The sequence below is a fragment of the Nicotiana tomentosiformis genome, chromosome 1, assembly GCF_000390325.3.
Source record: "Nicotiana tomentosiformis chromosome 1, ASM39032v3, whole genome shotgun sequence".
NCBI lineage: Eukaryota > Viridiplantae > Streptophyta > Magnoliopsida > Solanales > Solanaceae > Nicotiana > Nicotiana tomentosiformis.
This window is the reverse complement of record NC_090812.1, coordinates 14,355,318-14,374,836: the sequence shown is the minus strand read 5'-3', so window position 1 is coordinate 14,374,836 and position 19,519 is coordinate 14,355,318. Positions and strand designations below refer to the sequence as shown.

Here is a 19,519-nt window from a genome sequence, read left to right as displayed (position 1 = left end):
GATCCTCAATAAGATGAAGATGCTCCACCTGAACTTGAAGAAGGGGTGAAGACAACAGTTGATGCCTTAAAAGAAGTTAACCTTGGCACTGATGAAGAACCAAGACTCACCTACCTAAGTGCTTTACTAGAAGTTAATGAATAAAGCACTTACATTGAGTTACTCAAGGAGTTTAGGGATGTATTTTCTTAGATTTACCAAGAGATGTCTGGCATTGACCCTAAAGTAGCAGTCCATCACCTTGCAGTTAAGAATGGCACTTGTCCTATTAAGCAAGCTCAAAGGCGCTTTTAGGCCGGACTTGGTTCCCCTGATTGAAATCGAAGTTAACAAAATTATTGAAGCTTGTTTTATTCGTGAAGTTAAATACCCAACATGGGTTTCAAGTATTGTCCCTGTAAGGAAGAAGAATGGCCAGATTCGAGTGTGCGTTGACTTAAGGGATCTCAACAATGCATGTCCCAAAGATGAATTCTCGCTTTCTATTCTAGAGCTCATGATCGATGCTACTACTAGGTACGAGGCAGTGTCATTTATGTATGGTTTGTCGGGCTATAACTAAATTCACATGTCACCAAAAGATGAAGAGCTTACTGCATTCCGCACCCCCAAGGGTATTTATTGTTACAAGGTAATGTCTTTTGGCTTGAAGAATATTGGTGCTACTTATAAAAGGGCTATGCAGAATATTTTTGATGACCTTCTCCACAAAAATGTCGAATGTTATGTGGACGACTTGGTGGTAAAATCAAGAAAGAGGGGCGACCACTTGAAAGACTTGAGAATGGTGTTTGAGTTACTCCGGAGGTACCAAATTAGGATGAATCCATTGAAATACGCCTTTGGAGTTACTTTCGGAAAGTTTCTTGGTTTCATTGTCCAGCATCGAGGGATTGAAATTGATCAAGCCAAAGTAGATGTAATCTTGAAAATGCCTGAGCCTCAGGATATTCATAAATTGAAAAGTCTGCAAGAAAAGCTAGTGCTGGGAGGTGCCAACCATTCAGTCGCCTCATGAAGAAAGGCGTTCCTTTCAAGTGGAACCAAGCTTGCAACACTGCCTTTGAAAGTATTAAAACTTACTTGATGAAGCCTTTTGGCAGCCCCTATACCTGGAAAACCGTTGATACTATACATTTCGGCACAGGAAAGGTCTTTTGGAGCGATGTTGGCCTAAGAAAATATTGAAAGGAAAGAAAACTCCCTTTACAACTTAAGCAGGATGATGACACCAAATGAGCTGAATTATTCGCCAATTGAAAAGTTATGTTTGGCGCTAGTCTTCTCAATCCAAGAGTTTAAGCACTACTTTCAAGCTCATGTCGTTCATCTTGTTTCTAGAGCAAATCCCATCAAGTTCGTGATGTCAAAACCTGTCCTTAGTGATCGACTAGCAAGGTGGTACCTCCAGTTTCAACAATGTGAAATTGTGTACATCTCTCAAAAGTCATTAGCGGACTTCTTGCCAGATCACCCTATACTTGATGATTGGGAGATAACTGACGAACTACCTGATGAGGACACAATGGTCATTGAAGTTCAACCTCCGTGGAAGATGTACTTTGATGGTGCTGCACATATCGGAGGAGCTGGTGCTGGCGTAGTATTTGTCACTTCTCAAGGTGAGGTTCTTCCATACCCCTTTACGTTGACGCAACTCTGCTCCAACAACGTTGCTGAATATCAAGCATTAATACTTGAGCTTGAAATGGCTGTCAAAATGAAGTAGTTTCAATTGTATGTCTTTGGTGACTCTCAATTAGTGATCAACCAGCTTTTAGGTAGTACGAGGTTAAGAAACCTGAACTACGCCCATATCATGATTATGCTAAAAAATTAATGGGGTGGATCGGTGACGTGACTATTCAACATGTGCTTAGGAAAGAAAAAAAGAAGTCTGATGCTTTAGTTGCCCTAGCTTCATCATTAACCCTACCTGATCAAGCGCAAGTTATTATCAACCAAAAAATGGGTAGTACCGCCACCAAATGACGGGGAAAGTGAAGAAAATGAATTCGAGCATCAGGTCGCGATTTCTGAAGCTGAGAAGGAAGAATGGCGACAACCCATTATCGACTACTTAAGATATAGGATACTTCCAAAAAATCCGAGGAGAAGGACTGAAATCTGTTGTCGTGCACCTTGTTTCCTTTACTACAAAGATACTCTATACAGAAGATCCTTTGAGGGAGTACTCTTGCGATGCTTAGGGAAAGATAAAGCACTCCAAGCTTTGTAAGAAGAACATTCTTGGGTATGTGGGTCACACCAGTCTAGACCAAAGCTCCACTTCCATATAACAAGGATGGGATATTATTGGCCAATGATGGTAAAAGATTGCTTGGACTACGCTCGAAGATGCAAGGCTTGCCAATTCCATGCAAATTTTATTCATCAGCCTTCTAAAGTGTTATATTCGACTGTTGCATCATGGCCATTTGATGCTTGAGGACTAGATGTTGTTGGACCATTGCAAAAATCCTTTAGTGGACATTTATACATCTTGGTTGCAACTGACTACTTCTCAAAATGGGCCGAAGCTATTGCTCTTAAGGAAGTAAATAAGGAAAATGTTGCAAGTTTCATCCAAGTAAACATAATTTATCGCTTTGGAATTCCTCGTTACATAATAACGGATAATGGCAAGCCATTCGACAATAGGTTGATGAACAAGATTTGTGATCTCTTTGGCTTCAAGCAACGTAACTCTTCTATGTACAATGTTGCTGCCAATGGTCTAGCTGAGGAATTCAACAAGACTCTATGCAACTTGCTAAAGAAAGTTGTCTCCAAATCCAAACGAGATTGGCATGACAGTATAGAAGAAGCTCTGTGGGCATACAGGATAACTCACCGCACACCAACACAAGTGACCCCTTATTCACTTGTCTATGAAGTCGAAGCCGTTTTGCCACTTGAGCGTCAAATACCTTCATTACGATTAGCTATTCAAGAAGGGATCACTGATGAAGAAAATGCTCTACTTTGACTAGCAAAGTTGGAGGCTCAAATACTTTTATTACGATAAGCTATTCAAGAAGGGATCACTGGTGAAGAAAATGCTCTACTTCGACTAGCAGAGTTGGAGGCTCTTGATGAGAAGAGATTGGAAGCTCAACAGAGTCTTGAATGTTACCAAGCTCGATTATATAGCGCCTTCAATAAAAGAGTTCGCCCAAGATCCTTTCAAGTAGGAGATCAAGTCTTTGTCGTACGAAGACCCATTATTACTTCCCATAAACCTATAGGGAAGTTCTTTTCAAAATGGGATGGGACATATGTCGTGCAAAAAACTTATTCGGAGCTTAGAAGCTGGTTGATGCGGATGGCATGAGAATCAGCCCTATCAATGGCAAGTTTTTGAAGAAGTATTATCCTTGAAATTGCAACTCTCCTAGACGCACGAACCTAAACTGTATGTCATGAAGCTCTTCAAATTTGAGCAAAATCTTCAGGTTGCAAAGTTCCTCAAAATACGAGCTTAAATTAAAAATTGCTACGCTCCTAGACGCACGAGCCTAAACTGCATGTCATGAAGCTCTTCAAATTTGAGCAAAATCTTCAGGTTGCAAAGCTCCTCAAAATTCGAGCTTAAATTGCAAATCGTTACGCTCCTTAATTCAAGAGCATAAATTGCATGTTAGTCCTGGCCCACAAGAGTATAATCTGTGTACAGCCCACCAAAAGAAAAAAAGAAAAAAGGTCCTCTAGGTTGAAAACCTCGAAAGGGGCGGCTTAGGCAAAAGTTAGGACATAAAAAAAAACTCACAAATTCTGAACTACGGTATGACTTGATCTTCTTCACCGAGGTACGTAGGCAGCTTAGAGTTTCATTCTAAGTTCAGTCGCATAAGTTCAAAATATTCATATTACCCCAATCATTATTCGAAAGAATAATGATGGAATATAATCCACTTGATTGGAACTAAAATTTCGGGCTTAAATGAACGTTGTGCCTTATCAAGGATTGGTGGTTCAATGGGGGCAAGTCTCCATAGCAAATTGGCATCTCCGATGGATGGATGTAGACTTTTAGTAGAAGGCCAAATCTTCAATTTAAAGTACTCAAGTTTGTCGGTTTTCAAGTAGAATTATATAAGCCCTCCAAATCTTCAAGTATGTCGCTCTTCAAGTTAAATTTTGCAAGACCACCGCCTTCAAGTTGAAGTCCAAGTCCGCTAGACTTCAAGTCAAATTATTCAAGCCCTCCAAATCTTCAATTCTGTCGGTGGTCAAGTTGAAGTGCTCGAGTTCGCCGGTCATCGAGTTGAATTATTTAAGCCCTCCAAATCTTCAAGTATGTCGCTCTTCAAGTTAAATTTTGCAAGTTCACCACCCTTCACGTTGAAGTCTGCAAGTCTGCCAGTCTTCGAGTCAAATTATTCAAGCCCTCTAAGTCTTCAAGTCTGTCGGTGGTCAAGTTGAAGTGCTCAAATTCGCCGGTCTTCAAGTTGAATTATTTAAGACCTACAAGTCTTAAAGCTGAAGTCTTCAAGTCTGCTAATTTTTCAAGTTGAAGTTTAAAAGTCCACCACTCTTCAAGTTGAAGCATCAAAGTCCACCAAATTTTCAAGTCCGTCAAATCTTCAAATTTGTTGGTCTTCAAGTTAAAATCTGCAAAGTCCGCCAAGTCTTCAAGTTGAGATTTTCTAATTTGCCAATCTTAAGGTAGACATGTTAGTCCCTTTGCACCTTAAGTTGGTCTCTTCGCGGGTTTGTCCTCAAAAGTAACTATAATTTTTTAATCTTAAGGTGGACGTTGAAGTGCTTTTGCACGTTAAGTTGACCTCTTTGTAGGTTTGTCCTTAGAAGAAACTATAATTTTTTAATCTTAAGGTAGACATTTAAATCCCTTTGTACCTTAAGTTGGACTCTTCATGGATTTGATACTTCTATATATTGTCATGGATTTGATACTTCTATATGTTGTCATGGATTTTTCCTTCCATATATGTTGTCATGGATTTGTCCTTCCATATACCGTCATGGATTTGTCCTCCCATATGATGTTGAAGATCTGTCCTTCTATTTTTGCCACGAATTTTTCCCTCTATGTGCGTCTAACCTTGTTGAAGAAGATATCTCCATTGCCTACAACAACAAAAAGAAGGCAGCAAAAAAATACAAGTACAAGAAAGATAGTCACCTGCTAAGGCGTGTCAGATTCAAAAAATTGAGTATAAAGTATCGCCCAGAATAATCTGAAATGATTCGGGCCATGATTTTTGGTGAGAACGAATCTTTCTAAGTCTAGTTTCTATCAATTAAAACTCCTTTCAATTCCGATATTCCAACATCAAGATACAAAGGTTTTGGTGAAGCCGCGATAATCTAAAACTGTTGGCCTATTAGAATGTAGAGTCGACTTCAAAAAAATTATCTAGAATGATCCTGAAAGGTTTTAATTCTGAATTTAGGATATATCGTAGATCTTGAACTCTAGTTCTGATAAATCAAACGGTTTACGATTCCGAGGTCCCTACATCAAGATATAAAACTTTTGGTGAAGTCGCACAAATTTGAAACCGATGGCCCGTTAGAATATAGAGCCGATTACAAAAAATCATCTAGAACGATCCTGAAAGTGTTTTATTCTAAATTTTGGATATGTTGTAGATCTTGAACTCTAGTTTCTGAGAAATTAAACGGTTTGCGATTCCGAGATTCCTACATTAAGATATAAAACTTTTGGTGAAGTCATACAAATCTGAAATTGATGGCGCATTTGAATATAGAGCTAATTTTGAAAACTCACCTAGGGTGATTCGCGAAGATTCTAATTCTAAATTTTGGAGATGTTCTAGTACTAAAAGTCTAGCTTCTACAGAATCAAACAGACCGTGATTTGAACTTTTCTACAATAAGATATTAATTTTATACCATAAGATGTGCTGGCTATAAAAAGGTGACGAAAATTGAAAAGAAAAGAAGAAGAAATTACCTTCGCGCCAATACCTCCAAGTCATCAAAAGTAGACTCAAAACAATTTGTAAATGCCTAAATTGGTACTTATGGAATGAAGGGTGTATGGTATTTATAGATGTCAAAAGGTGGTTGTGGAAAAATAAATACTGATGTGGGATGGTTGTAATCGAACTCCAAAAATAATTCATATTGTAAGAATCATTCTCCTATTTGGGCAAGGTCACTTTGAGGTGGTGATTTAATTATGGCATGCCAAGCAAAAACTATCAAAGCTATTAGACTGCCAGTGGGATTCTAGTATACTAATCCGAGGCGCACATGACTCACGTAAAAGTAGGTGCACATAACTCAAAGTAAGCTTTGACTCTTTAGACTTTTGCTAGAAATTAATCGTGCTTATTTGGTATGAAATTACTGAATGAGATATACTTCAAATGGATATTAGAAGGCCCAAAATTTAATACAGTGTGTGATTGGTTTGACTTGGCATGGATTACAATGCAATTTCAATTGCAAAGAAAGTGATAGTCAAAAGGACATGCACGTCCACTGCAATGGGCAAATGGAACCATTTTGTTGTATTCATGAATTAAAATGCTACTTTAGAAGCAATACTTAATAAATTGAACGATCCAGTCGTCCTAAAGCTTTGGAGACGATTCGAGTTTGTGAAAAAATTGATATTTTTGTCCAAGCTACCAACAAAGGAAAATATGTCTAAATTAGTTCGTACTTCGAGACGTGATTCGGTTTCGACGAATTTACACATCGACAAGTCTTGAAGTAGGGGGCATTTGTAAGAATTTAAATTTTATTGAATTTAAATTCAATAAAATAATTTTGACTATATTTTAAATTCAAGATATATTAGTCTAAATAAATTTATTGGACTAATATAATTATATAAGTCCGATATAGATAGACTTAATAAATCAGTCCAAGTTCATTGGGCTAAAGTGATGAGCCCACTTCATTAAGCCCAAGATGACATCTTCCTAGAGGCTCAGTTTGGTGCCACGTGTCAAATAACGTGACACGCCAAGTCAAATAGAAAAGCCAATAGGATCATGTCACGTGTCAAAATGACAAGGCATGCCAAGTCAAATTAAAAGGCCAATGAAACCATGCCACATGTGCAAGTGATATGTTCTAGCCAATCAAATGCGGCCTTGTCATGCTTCACTCTGATTGGTCGGAAAGAGTTTGCTCTCATCACAATTCTTCCCCCCACAACTATAAATAGGGGTCTTCATAATTCAGAAAATGGACCAGAAGATATAACAAGAAGCAAGAAAGAGTTCGTGGATGAAACACTGCAAATTCCTCCACAAGTTTCAAGCTTCAAGCAATCAAGTTCAAATTTAAGCTCAAGAACGAAGAACAAATCAACATTTAAGGAGTACGAGTTCAAATCAAAGTTCGTGCTAGTTGAATTCAAGATCATTATTCGTGACAAAAAATATAGATTCAAGATCAAGCTCAAAGGCCCTTGAATTTATTTACTATTGGAAAAAAGAATCAGAGAATTCATAGAGATTGTACACTCATATTATTTAAAATCAAATACTACGATTGTTATAATATTTTTCGGTCTTAATTTTATTTTCTTGACGTAAATTATAGTCTACAAGACTCTAAGCCAGAACTCTAAAAAAGCATCATCAATTGAATGCATTATTCCTTAGTCAGCCCAGGTATAGGAGAATTTTGCCCATCAGAACCAGATGATGAAGCATTGTCAGGATGCCCAGAGAAAGGAGACTCAATGTTGGCAGCAGCACCAAACTTTCTACCCTTTGTACATTTAAAATTCTGTGGGAATCCATGCAACTTGTAGCATTTGTCAATAGTATGACCATTCTTCTTACGGTTTTTACGAATAACAGTAATTTATTTCAAGGAACCAATTCCTTTCACACATATAAAGTGTCCGTAAATTTTCGGGAGAATTACACATAAGTACATGTGATCTTTACACAAATAACCGGCCATATTTACTGTTTACTTTTTCTAGCTATATGTATAGATTATACATTGATTATATATATATAATATAAATTATGCATATATTATATCTCCACCGGCTATTTTTAGTTTAAGCAGTTGGATGTGCGGCTACTTAGGGTTAATTCTTATAAGTGCAACTCATACACACATTGCATATGAGTAGTCCAATCATAAATTTACAAATCTATAGCCCAAAGACAATAGGCTCACGTCCGAAAAAACCAGTATTTTTTCACACAACTAGCATTTCTTGCGGCCAATGCTATTCAAACATTTCTATTCTTGATGAGAGCTTATTTACTTATCTCTTACCAAAATCAGTATTTTACTATTTACTTTATGACATAATTAATAAAAATATATTTAAATATAAAAAGAGAAAAAAAAAATGGTAGTGTTTTTCCCTTTGTCAATGACAGAGAATTTGTTGGGTTTCAATTAAATAGTTACTAAACATATAATATATGAATATAAAAGTAGAAGAACCCGATTAAACAATTAGTAAAATATGCATTCAAATATAAACAAACAAATAAAATTAAATTTGGCCTTTTGCTTTGTCAATGGTAGAACAAATGGTAATTCTTACACCTTAATTTTTAATACTAGAAGAAGAAGAAGAACAAGAAGAAGAAGAAGAAGAAGAAGAAGAAGAAGAAGAAGAAGAAGAAGAAGAAGTAGTTTATATACCCATATACAAATGAATCATATCAATGGAGCTTAGCAAATCCAATAACACCCATTTCAAAATTAATCTCAAATCTGAGTTTGTTTTCAAACTCAAAATTTCAAATATGGTTCAAACTTAAAGCTTCAGCTTTCAATGTAGTTTTTTTTTTAATCTATCAAATTTTTTATTTGAGAAACTTGAGTTCCAATAATGAATGTTTTATGATTCTATACACTAGAAGGAAGACAATACTAAACCTAGTAGCAATGATGAGGCAAATTCATAACTGAACAACTTCAAATCTTGTTCAAAGATGCAGCTTCGCACTTGGAGTTGAAGTGCGCTTATATGATAAGGCAGAATACGCATAAAAGAGAGATATCAAGAAGTTTAGGTAGACTATGGACTGTGGAGGAACCGAGTATTTAATGTTGGGCTAAATAATGAAAGATTTTTTCAGGTTATGTACAACCTAGACCAAATAGGTAAAGGGCTTCAAACCTGGGCCATTTTCATTTAGGTTGTTGGGCCAAGTGACAAGGGCGTAATTCTTCCGAAATTTTCTTGCACGTGGCAAGTGCAAGTTTCATTCTTCTCTCAATTTCTTTATTTAAGGGAAAAAATATGTAATAAAAAAATTAGAGTAATTTCATTCTACCCCTTAATCTTTAAGGATTGAGAAACAATATTCTTTTACTTTTTTTCTTTTTTTTTGCCGAGTAAGATTTGATATTACCTTTGTGTGAAAAATTTTAACTTAACGATATTACCCTTAATCATGAAAGTCTTCGCTCTTCAATATAATAAAAAGATCGATCTTTATCTTTTCCAATTCAGAATACTGTCTTAAAGTGCCTTTTACTTAGTGAGTACGCATACGAGTCCCTAATATAACTCAATTCATCAATGGAATAAATTAGAAATTTTTTATTGGAGCTATTGGAGTTGGAGTCACCTGAAGTTAGGCCAGGCTATTTATTTATTTGTAACTGGACCAGACCCACTATTCTTTCATTCTTTAGTATACTAGTTAATAACCCAAGTAGTAAAAAGTTTTCTTTTCTTTCTTTCTTTTTTCTGGTTAGGCCCATGTATAGATAACTGAACCGAATATTGTATTAGTCTCGAAGATTCATTCCAATAAAGAAAATGAGTTTTCTCTCTTGATGCTTTCTCTTCAACTCATATGAAACCCTAGTCACACTTTTCATCAATTCTTCGTGATTTCTCAATGTTATCATGTCATCAGAGACGGGATTCTTAGAGATCTCGGCATTCCCTTCCGATCGATTGTACTCTCAAATGGTTTTGATGGAGTTTTGTGTTCTGATATTTTTCTGATTTCAGAGTCATTTGAGTTTTCCGATGCAATTTTGAGCTTCTTCTTTCTGGTTCTCATCTTGTTCGTATTTCAAAGAATATGTTGTAACGGTTGTTTAATTTTAAAGTTGTGGATCATTCTCAGACCTAGGGTTTTTAAAAATACAATTTTGCGGGGTTTTAAGCTTCATCTCCGTATCCTGATTGCGTGACTTCTAATTTTCTTTCAACGCCGTATCTTCCGGTAGCGAAGAGTTCCGGTAGTATTATTCCACCTCTCTTATTAGCTGCATGCCATTCTGATTGCCTAACTTTGACTGATATAGTTAATGATTCGGGATATAATTCTTCATCACTTATTTGTTAGCCTATTATGTTGGTGTTGTTCATAGAATGGGTAGTACTAGTGCTAGTGACTCTGCATTCACTCCTCGTGCCTCTAGTCCTTTGTTCCTTCATCCTTCCGATGTTCCTGGGGCCTCTCTAGTTAGTGTCCCATTCTTTGGTAGTGGTTTGGGGGGTTAGAAAAGGAGCATGACTGTGTCTCTATCAGCCAGAAATAAAATAGCTTTTATCGATGGTATTTATCCAAGACCTGCTGCAAATTCACCTGAATGTAAGCAATGGGATAGAGTTAATAATATGGTCATATCCTGGTTAACAAGTTCTCTCTCACCTGAGATTGCTGAGAGCGTACATTATTCTAAGACTGCTGAAAGCATTTGGAACCAACTAAACAATAAATATGGGGCAGTAAATAGGACTAAAATCTTTGAAATTAAGAAAGAATTGGCTTCTGTTTGTCAAGGGTCTCTTGACATAGCCTCATATTTCAACAAGTTAGAAAAACTCTGGGATAAGCTAGGAATAATATCTTCTAATCATGCAAAGACATGTACTTGTGCTGCAAAGGCTGGTCTGCAGATAGAAGAGGAAGAAAATAGGGTCCACCAGTTTTTTATGGGGTTAAACGAAACATATATCAATGTTAGAGCAATATCTTACTCATGAATCCACAACCTTCTCTCGATAATGTTTACAATATTCTCCGGCAAGATGAACAACAAAGACAAGTCACTCCTACCACTTAGTTCAATCCTGATATGGCCTCATTCAATGCAAACACTATCAACAAATTTCCTCATCAGCCTAATTTCCAGAGACAATACACCTAGAAGGTTAACTTTGACCATTCCAATCAGAGAATGTCTTTTGAACGGAATAAAGGGTCTCTAAGTTAAAAATTTTATAATAGTATTTTTGTTACTTGTTATAGTGTCAAAACTTGAACGTTCACTGATAAATTGTGTTTTATAAGTTGGAAAGCAAATAGTTTCATCCGCTATAAAGTTAATATAATATTTCAAATGTTGTTTCGTAGTATATGATTCTCGATTTTTTTATATTTATTTAGCACTATTTTTACTAATCAGTTAACTCGGACCTTAGGATCATAAAAAAGTAACTACTCTTTTTTCATATTTATTATATATTGAAATGCTTCTTCTTTTTTTTGCAATGAAAAAAGGGTTATGTGATGTGTTGCTCATTATATAGATGACTTGGTTAAATTAATTCATTCAAGCTCCGTTTGGATTTGAAAATTTTATCAAAAAGTAAATTTCGGTAACAAGTTTCAGTTAAAACAAGAAAAAGGAAATGAATGCTCATTTCATTGCATGCTTTTTTTCAAGGTCATTTCAAGGTTGACTTTATTTATAGGTCAAGTCCATTGGTAATTGTTTTTTTCCTGTCATTTCTAATTGCTTAATGACAAAAAAACAGGTTAAAGCATTATTTGAGTTCGTTCCAAAAAAGTTGTTAAACGATCACTAATATGGTAAATTTAGTTTGGATTTCATGAAATTATTTGAATAATATAGTTATAAAAGCTACTGTTAAATAAGAGAGATAAATCATAAGTATTATCTTCATATATTTGTTTGAACACAAATTAAAGTTTAAAAAGTCAAAGAAGGGTCATTCAAAAATTAATCCTTCTCTTCTAAATTCTTATCAGTGTACATATCTCAATTTGTAATGAAAACTCTTTGATCTACCAAAAAACGTTTAAGAAATTGATTTTATTCAACTTTTGAATATTTTGTATTGATTATGAGAAATCTTTCTTATTATTCCCTCGGATGCTTGAGCAACAATTGCATATACCAATAGCACCCTTAGAATCTGGGGTTGCATATTTTATAATTAACATGACATGATATTTTCTATGATTGTAAGAGCATGTCATTATGTATAAGCTGGAAAGTGTATAAATAATCCTCTAATATAAAAAGATATCATTCTTTTTTTAAGAAATCAAAAACAAAGAATATCATGTAAAATAAATAAATGGGACAAAAAATAACGAACCCTTTTTCCCATTATATAGTAGTACAAAAGAGCAATAAAAATGTGTCATTTTTTATACAAAACTAAGAAAAAAGAGAGTATCGGTATAAAACAAAGCATATGCGATAGAAAATGTTAAACATTGTTTTTATTACAAAGAAAACGAAAAAGAAAAAAGGAAGATGAGAAGATATATTAAAAAAACTGTCAATTTGATTTTTAATGTGGCTAGGACCTGCGCAGAGTTGCAAAAAGTAGGTTAATCAATATATTACTTATTATTTTTAAAAAAAATTGTTAAATTAATTTGTAATAATTAAAGTTCCATATTTTGTTTTTATAAAAATTCCCTTTAAAATGCATGACATGAAATGAAAATTCTTTTGCCAATGAATATAATTAATAAAAAGATAATTTATCTGTCCAAACCTATAGTTGAATTCAAGATTCTTATAGAATTAGTTTCAACAATGGTCCAATGAACTCTTCTAGAACAAGCTATTGCCACCCCCACCCCCACCCCCTCCTTTTTCTTTTTTTCTAATATGAAAATGTTTATCTAGCTCCGAAGGGTGTTGGCTAATGGCCGGGGACACCCATTTTTCAAATTTCGACATGATATTGAGCCCGAATATTTTGACTCAAAATATTTTTACGCTGCTGAAATCGCTTGGTAACTCATTTCAAGTCGACACAGTGGCGTGCCATTTATCGATATTGAAGACTTGTCTCTAGATGGTGTTAGCATCATATTCCTTTTTCCTAAAATTGGCGATGTTAAAATTGTTATTTACAGTCTTTGCCGGGGGCGGAGTTAGTATATGGCTAACGGGTTCGGCCGAATCCAGTAACTTTGGTCAAATTATGTATTTTGTCTTAAAAAATTATTAAATATATATAATTATTAATTTAGAATTCAATAAAAATTAGAATCATGAACCCACAAATTTCAAACCATAGTTTCGCTTCTGTTATTAGTAATCTGACTTATTGCTTATTAAGTTGTAAATGAAAAATTATAAAGTATCCGTAATTGGGACTCACAAGTCAAAGCCCCTGCACAATCACGTTGCATGCATTTGCCACGTACTATTTACTTTTCAATTTCGTTATTACACTTGCACGGTTTTTTTCTTTTCACTTTCTTTTTTATATTTATTTAACTAAGTATTTAGTTTAGTAAGTCTTGTACAGCTTTCATTTTAGATCACACACACGATAAGATTTTAGTAGGGAAAAACAATAGAATATGTAGGGATATATATTGCTTTGGTGTCTGAATTTATTTTTCGACCACGAACATGCATTTACACAGAAGTTAGCCATTTTCTTCCAAATTACTATTTTCAAAAGTCAAAACCAAAGTCAAATGACAATATGAGTAAGAACACCAAGTATATAAAATTTCTATATCTATTTGATATGAAGCAAATTATTTTTTAAAATGGTGCATAAAAAGTTGGTCAAAAAATAATAAAAATGTTATGAATTTAAAATACTTTAAACATTCACCATATATAAGAAAAGATTCACACGAAGAACACTAGGTGTCTTTTTTTTGGTAGAGAAAACTCGGTGTTCAAACACAAAGATTTGAGTTTTTGTGACTCTAAACTCAAGTTGGATCTTTAGTGAATATGGCTCTTATTTTGTCGATATACAAAGTTATAAAAGCAAATATATTTTCTTTTAGGACCAATGGTATAATATTGTATTCGCTAAAAATAAATATCTGAAAATTTTCGAGAACTTAATTACATAAAAACCATGCAGTTACTATTGCACTTTTTTCTCTTAACTATTGTGGTTATGTATGCTTGCTTTGAGAGGGGAATCTATCGAAAACAGTTTCTTTACCTGCACAATACGTGTAAGACTGCGTACTCACTACCCTCCTCAAACTCTACTTGTGGAATTTTATTCATGCTTGCTTTGAGAGGGGAATCTATCGGAAAGAGTTTCTTTACCTGCACAATACGTGTAAGACTGCATACTCACTATCCTCCTCAAACTCCACTTGTGGAATTTCACTGGTTTGTTGTTTGTTAATTACACAAAAACAATTTTAAGAGAGGTGAAAAGTCATCCTCTCGTTAAAAAGGTCCTATACATTTCCAAGTCTAAATATATTTTTTAAGAATGGCGCTTCTCATCTTCTTGGCTGAGATAAATATCTCGATTCTCAAAGAGGAGTTTGAAATAAACGAAAATTTCTCAACGAAAAGGATTTCTAGAAATTCTCTTCTTCTTGGCCGTCCAATTATTGTATAAGTATCTTTTTTGGAACTATTACAATTTCATTTAGAAAGTTCATTTTCCTTGCCTGTTGGATTTAAGTTAAATTCTAACAATTGCATGAGTTATCTCATTTTCTCTAAATCCAAATCGAAAAGTTTACAAGATGAGTATTAATTATTTTAATTTAGTCGCAACAATTTGTATCTTGAAGCTTTTGTAATTTTCTAAATACAACTGAATTTGTTCCTTTCTTATTCCATAGTTAGTTAATTAGCGAAACATGAAATAGTGAAGGTGGGAATAACATGGCGATGATGACGATGAAAAGAAACGTTGAGTATGATGTCGGCGACGTCATTCTACGCTAAAGAAAGAGAAAAAAAAAAGAAGAAGAAGGAAGAATTGTGTTCCTTGTCACTTGGCCCAACAGCCTAATCGAAAATGGCTCAAGTTTGAAGTCTTTATCAGATTTGGCCCAAGTTTTGCAATGTATGCGTATGAATATTTTCTCGAAAAAGAAGTTACTGATGTCGTTGGCTCGTTGAGCAATTAGTGATTCGTGAGCACATCGGTGCATTGTCACGTGCAAGGTATTTTTAATGTCACGACCTTGATTAATCAATATTAAATTGTGTCATCTAGATAGATATACAAACATCGGATGCATTGCTGAATGTATATTTATCTTAAAATCCGATCAAAACATATATGCGGAAGTGATCATTAGTCTGTTTTTTGTATTGTAATTATATATCTTATTAATTAAATTCTGCAATGTTACTTGTTTCTTCAATTGGAAGTAAACATGTATTTAGGCTTTAGCGTTTCTTGTTAAGTTAGAGTTTGTAAAAGAACTACCTGTAACCAGGAAATACAATCATTCGTAGTAATCCAAAGAAATGGCGTTTCCAACTTTTTATCGCCTCTTAGTCATATTCCCTTATATTTTCTAGAATATAGACATTAAATAGATTAATTCGGAGTGAAATATCCTTGGTATGCAGTGAGGTAACCCCAACAACTAAAATGATACGTCTAGTGCTAAGTGGCTAGCATAAACGTGAAGGCTAGTATTATTATATTATTTATGATGCTAATTTTTTCATATATTTTAGAATTATTTTATTTGAAGGAATAAAACAGTTAAGTTGAACTGAATTCCAGCCACGATAAAATACATTTTCGGAAGTTTTTCGTTACACCCCATGTTTTTGTACGTGAAAGTACATAGTAAATCAATTGATCTAAGCTTGAAAATGAGATTTTCTTTGAAAGTATATAAAGTGATTTAATGATGTTACGTCCCATTTTTGCAAGCCTTTAAGAGTTATCATTCGGGGACAAATGTTTCTAAAGGGACATGTTGTTACGCCCCGTACTCCAGACGTCACTGTCATTATAGGATTATCTAAAGCAAGTTCAAAAAGGACCAAATCTTTCTACAAGGATAAGAAAGGTTTACCGAAATTTTAAGCAAGTTAAGATGAATATAAAACTTTCTAATTATGATTTAAATGAGTATAAAGTCATGATATGACTATATATGATGTTTGGATATGGAATATAAAGTTTGGGAAAATCGAGTTAAGATTTGCCTTGTAATGAGCCGTTTTGAGAAATTAATTCGTAAGCTTTATGATGTCATTTTGGGACATATATTATATCAAAATGAAGGTATATGAACCTAGTTTCCAACTGTCTAAACCATTTATTCATACGATATCGGAGTAAAGAAATATGAATTTTAAAGTAGGATCGCCAAGTCACATCGCTGCACTTCGGAGAAATTGGCAGGTTTATAGGCCAGGTTGCGAGTCAGTTTTCTCCCAATATATTGAAAGTTACGGGTAGATCTTAATATGGAATTAAAGCCCCATGTGTCTAGTTTCTAACACTATAAACCGTTCATCAATACGACATCAGTGTAGAGAGATATTTGTATTTTCGCGAGATTACGCATGAGGCCCCCATGGGACCCACTTGGTCGGGCCTCGATCTTCACTTATTCTTCTTATCTCATTTTTGGGATGAGCTTTGCTCATTTTTCGTTATCCTTCCATACTCGCACTCACCAAACCCTCCCAAACAGCTCCCCAAAGGCTCCAAACAAATTTCAAAGGAATATACCATAATCAAACATCAAAGGTTAGCCTAAGTGAAGAAGAGAGTCTCTATGGTGTCGTGATGTGATTAAGGGTAGTTGTAAGATAAGGAAAACTTTGGTTCGAGTTTTTCCAGATTCTTTAAGGTATAAATAATACTTTATTTCTTGGGATTAATCTTATCTATGTGTTGGTTAAGTTATTGGATGAAGATTACAAGATAACACTTGAAAGGGAAAGAGTTGTTGTTATCTTTTGTTGGGTTGTTTTAAGGCTATATATATATATATATATGTTGTTATGGCTGAAATTTCAAGTTGTATATACTGCCTACAACAACAACCTAGTATAATCCCACTAGTGGGGTCTGGGGAGGGTAGTGTGTACGCAGACCTTACCCCTACTATGAGGTAGAGAGGCTGTTTTCAATAGACCCTCGGCATCCTTCCCTCCAAGAACTCCCCACCTTGCTCTTGGGGTGACTCGAACTCACAACCTCTTGATTGTATATACTGCCTAAGATGTGTAAATCATGTTCTTGATTGTGCTTAAGGTTAATCATGTGTTGTTTGACTTGTTTGAGTTAAAATCTTCAAGATAGTAATTGACATGGCATAAGGAATCATTATCTTTTTTGTGGGCTGTGTTGAGGCTATATATATGGTTGGTTGACTGAAAATTGTTATAAATAGTTTGATTATGTTGTGGTTGCTGTTGTTAAGTTTATCTATGTGCTAATTTAGCGGATTGAAGAAGATAACATGAAAAAAAATAAGAGGTTGATGATAAAGGTTAAGGTGCTAGGCGTGTGGACTATTTTTGAAGATTATTCTTATGATATTTTGGGATGAAAATGATATGGTAAGTATAAGTATGATGTTATACAAGTTGTAGGCAGATTCATGAAAAAATAATTAGATTAAATTATATTTTGTTAATTGTAAATCGAGCTTACTGCTCAAAATGGTTGTTGAAGTAATCAGAGAGTTTATTGTGAATTATATTATTGTTGATTGGGTTGTTTGGTGACTTTTAGTAACTTATGAGATGTAGTAAAAATAGGGGAGGTGCTGTCCTTTTTTTTTTTTTTTTTGTAGAATATTGGTTTTGAAATATAAGAGTTACAATGCTTATATGATGACGACGAAGTCGGGTTACTCATTGTAGACGTAAGAAGATCATATTGAGCTTGGTTGACGATTGGAGAGAAGATTGCAAAGGTATGTTAAGGCTAAACCTTTCTTCATTTTGGCATGATCCCGTAACTACATGTGTTTGATAACGAAGCATAAAGAAAAGTTCATACTCCCGAATTTATATATATTATCCTAGTCTCATAAGTTACAGTATCCTCCCTTATCGGGACTTTATATTCAATTGAGCATTGTCTTCTTCCAGTCAAGAGAGCAGAAGATATATATATATATATATATATATATATATATATATATATATATATATATATATATATATATATATATATATATATATTCACCACCATCGAGTTATAATCGGTGGACATGTCCTTATCGGGCAACCTCTGATCAGATGGTAAGTTATATACCGAGCCTACTGTGGCCGAGCGCCTATGAGCGAGCCTATAATGGCCGAGATACAAAGACCAGTATGGCCGAGCGCCTATGAGCGAGCCTACTACGGTAGAGCAGTTACACATACCGAGCCTTTTTGGGCCGGACAACTATTTTACTTTACTATATTGAGAGAGATGAGTCAGTATCAGCAGGTAAGCATATCTTCAAATTATATTTGACTCCCCAGGTACTTTCAGTTATTATATTATCAGTTCAGTTTTATATTTCAGTTATCTTGTTGCCTTACATACTCGGTACATTATTTCGTACTGACGTCCCTTTTTGCTGGGGACGCTGCATTTCATGCCTGCAGGTACTAATAGACAGCTAGATAGACCTTCCGAGTAGACAAAGTCAAACATCAGCTTGGTTGGTAAGCTCCACTTCCTCGGAGTTACCATCTCGATATCTTGGAGTCCATTTTATAATACAGGTTTGATGGGTAGGTCGAGGCCCTGTCCCGACCATGATACAATTCAGTTATTCCTAGAGGATTGTAGACGAGTTCTGTACATTTTTATATCAGTATTATGGCTTTACCAACCCTATATAGATGTTTAGTTTGGTATTGCTGGTTGTAGACGTTATTTTAAGATGATTCAAAATATGGCTTCATCGGCCTAAGTTGAAGGTTACCCTCCGAAATTTACAGTTACAAAGTGATACGCTCGGACTGAGTATGACATCGGGTGCCTGCCACGCGACTCGGGGGCGTGACATTATTGATCGTAACTCATTCCTTTTTAGTTACAAATTCAATATTCCTTCTATCCTTAGTGATTCATGATTCATCGTGATGGTCCTAGAATATTTTAGGAAGATCTCACTTAAACTCCTGATTTTTGAACTCAAATGACACGTTGAACTATTGAATTTGAAAATGACCTCATATACTATGTTGGATTTTGTCATACCATCTATCTATTTTAATCTTTTGTGATGAACTTCGTTTTTCTTCTTAATTTTCATTTTCAATTAGTGGATCAACTTGGATTTTTTTTTAATCATAAACAATACTAGCTAGCAATAATTTAATTTTTTTTTTTACGAATTTGATGTCGGCAAATCTACGAAAAGGTGACGTCTTATTATTTTTTCGTTTAACCCATTTCTAAAGCTAGTCTTATTTTTCCAATTGTAGTTACTTATATTTTGATAAAATTTATATTGTACCAGAGTTTAAAAACAAAAACCTTAGGAGATATTGGATCTGGCATGGGGGAAATTAATAGCTGGGGGAGGTGGAATAATAATGACATTAGTAATTACAAAAAATAGAAAAAGTTGAAAATTTGAAACTTAATATTAATGAG

General features: G+C 34.7%; 1 protein-coding gene across 1 annotated transcript; it reads left to right on the top strand.

The window, feature by feature from the left end:
* Positions 1 to 10,456: 10,456 nt before the first annotated feature.
* On the top strand, positions 10,457 to 10,933 carry LOC104096041 (uncharacterized). The gene has a single exon (XM_009602327.1). The coding sequence runs from the start codon at positions 10,457 to 10,459 to the stop codon at positions 10,931 to 10,933; it is 477 nt and encodes a 158-aa protein (XP_009600622.1).
* The last annotated feature ends 8,586 nt before the right edge of the window (positions 10,934 to 19,519 follow it).

Bases quoted from the DNA above. Each gene is read 5' to 3' on its own strand.
- LOC104096041 (XM_009602327.1), top strand. From the start codon at position 10,457: ATGACTGTGTCTCTATCAGCCAGAAATAAAATAGCTTTTATCGATGGT.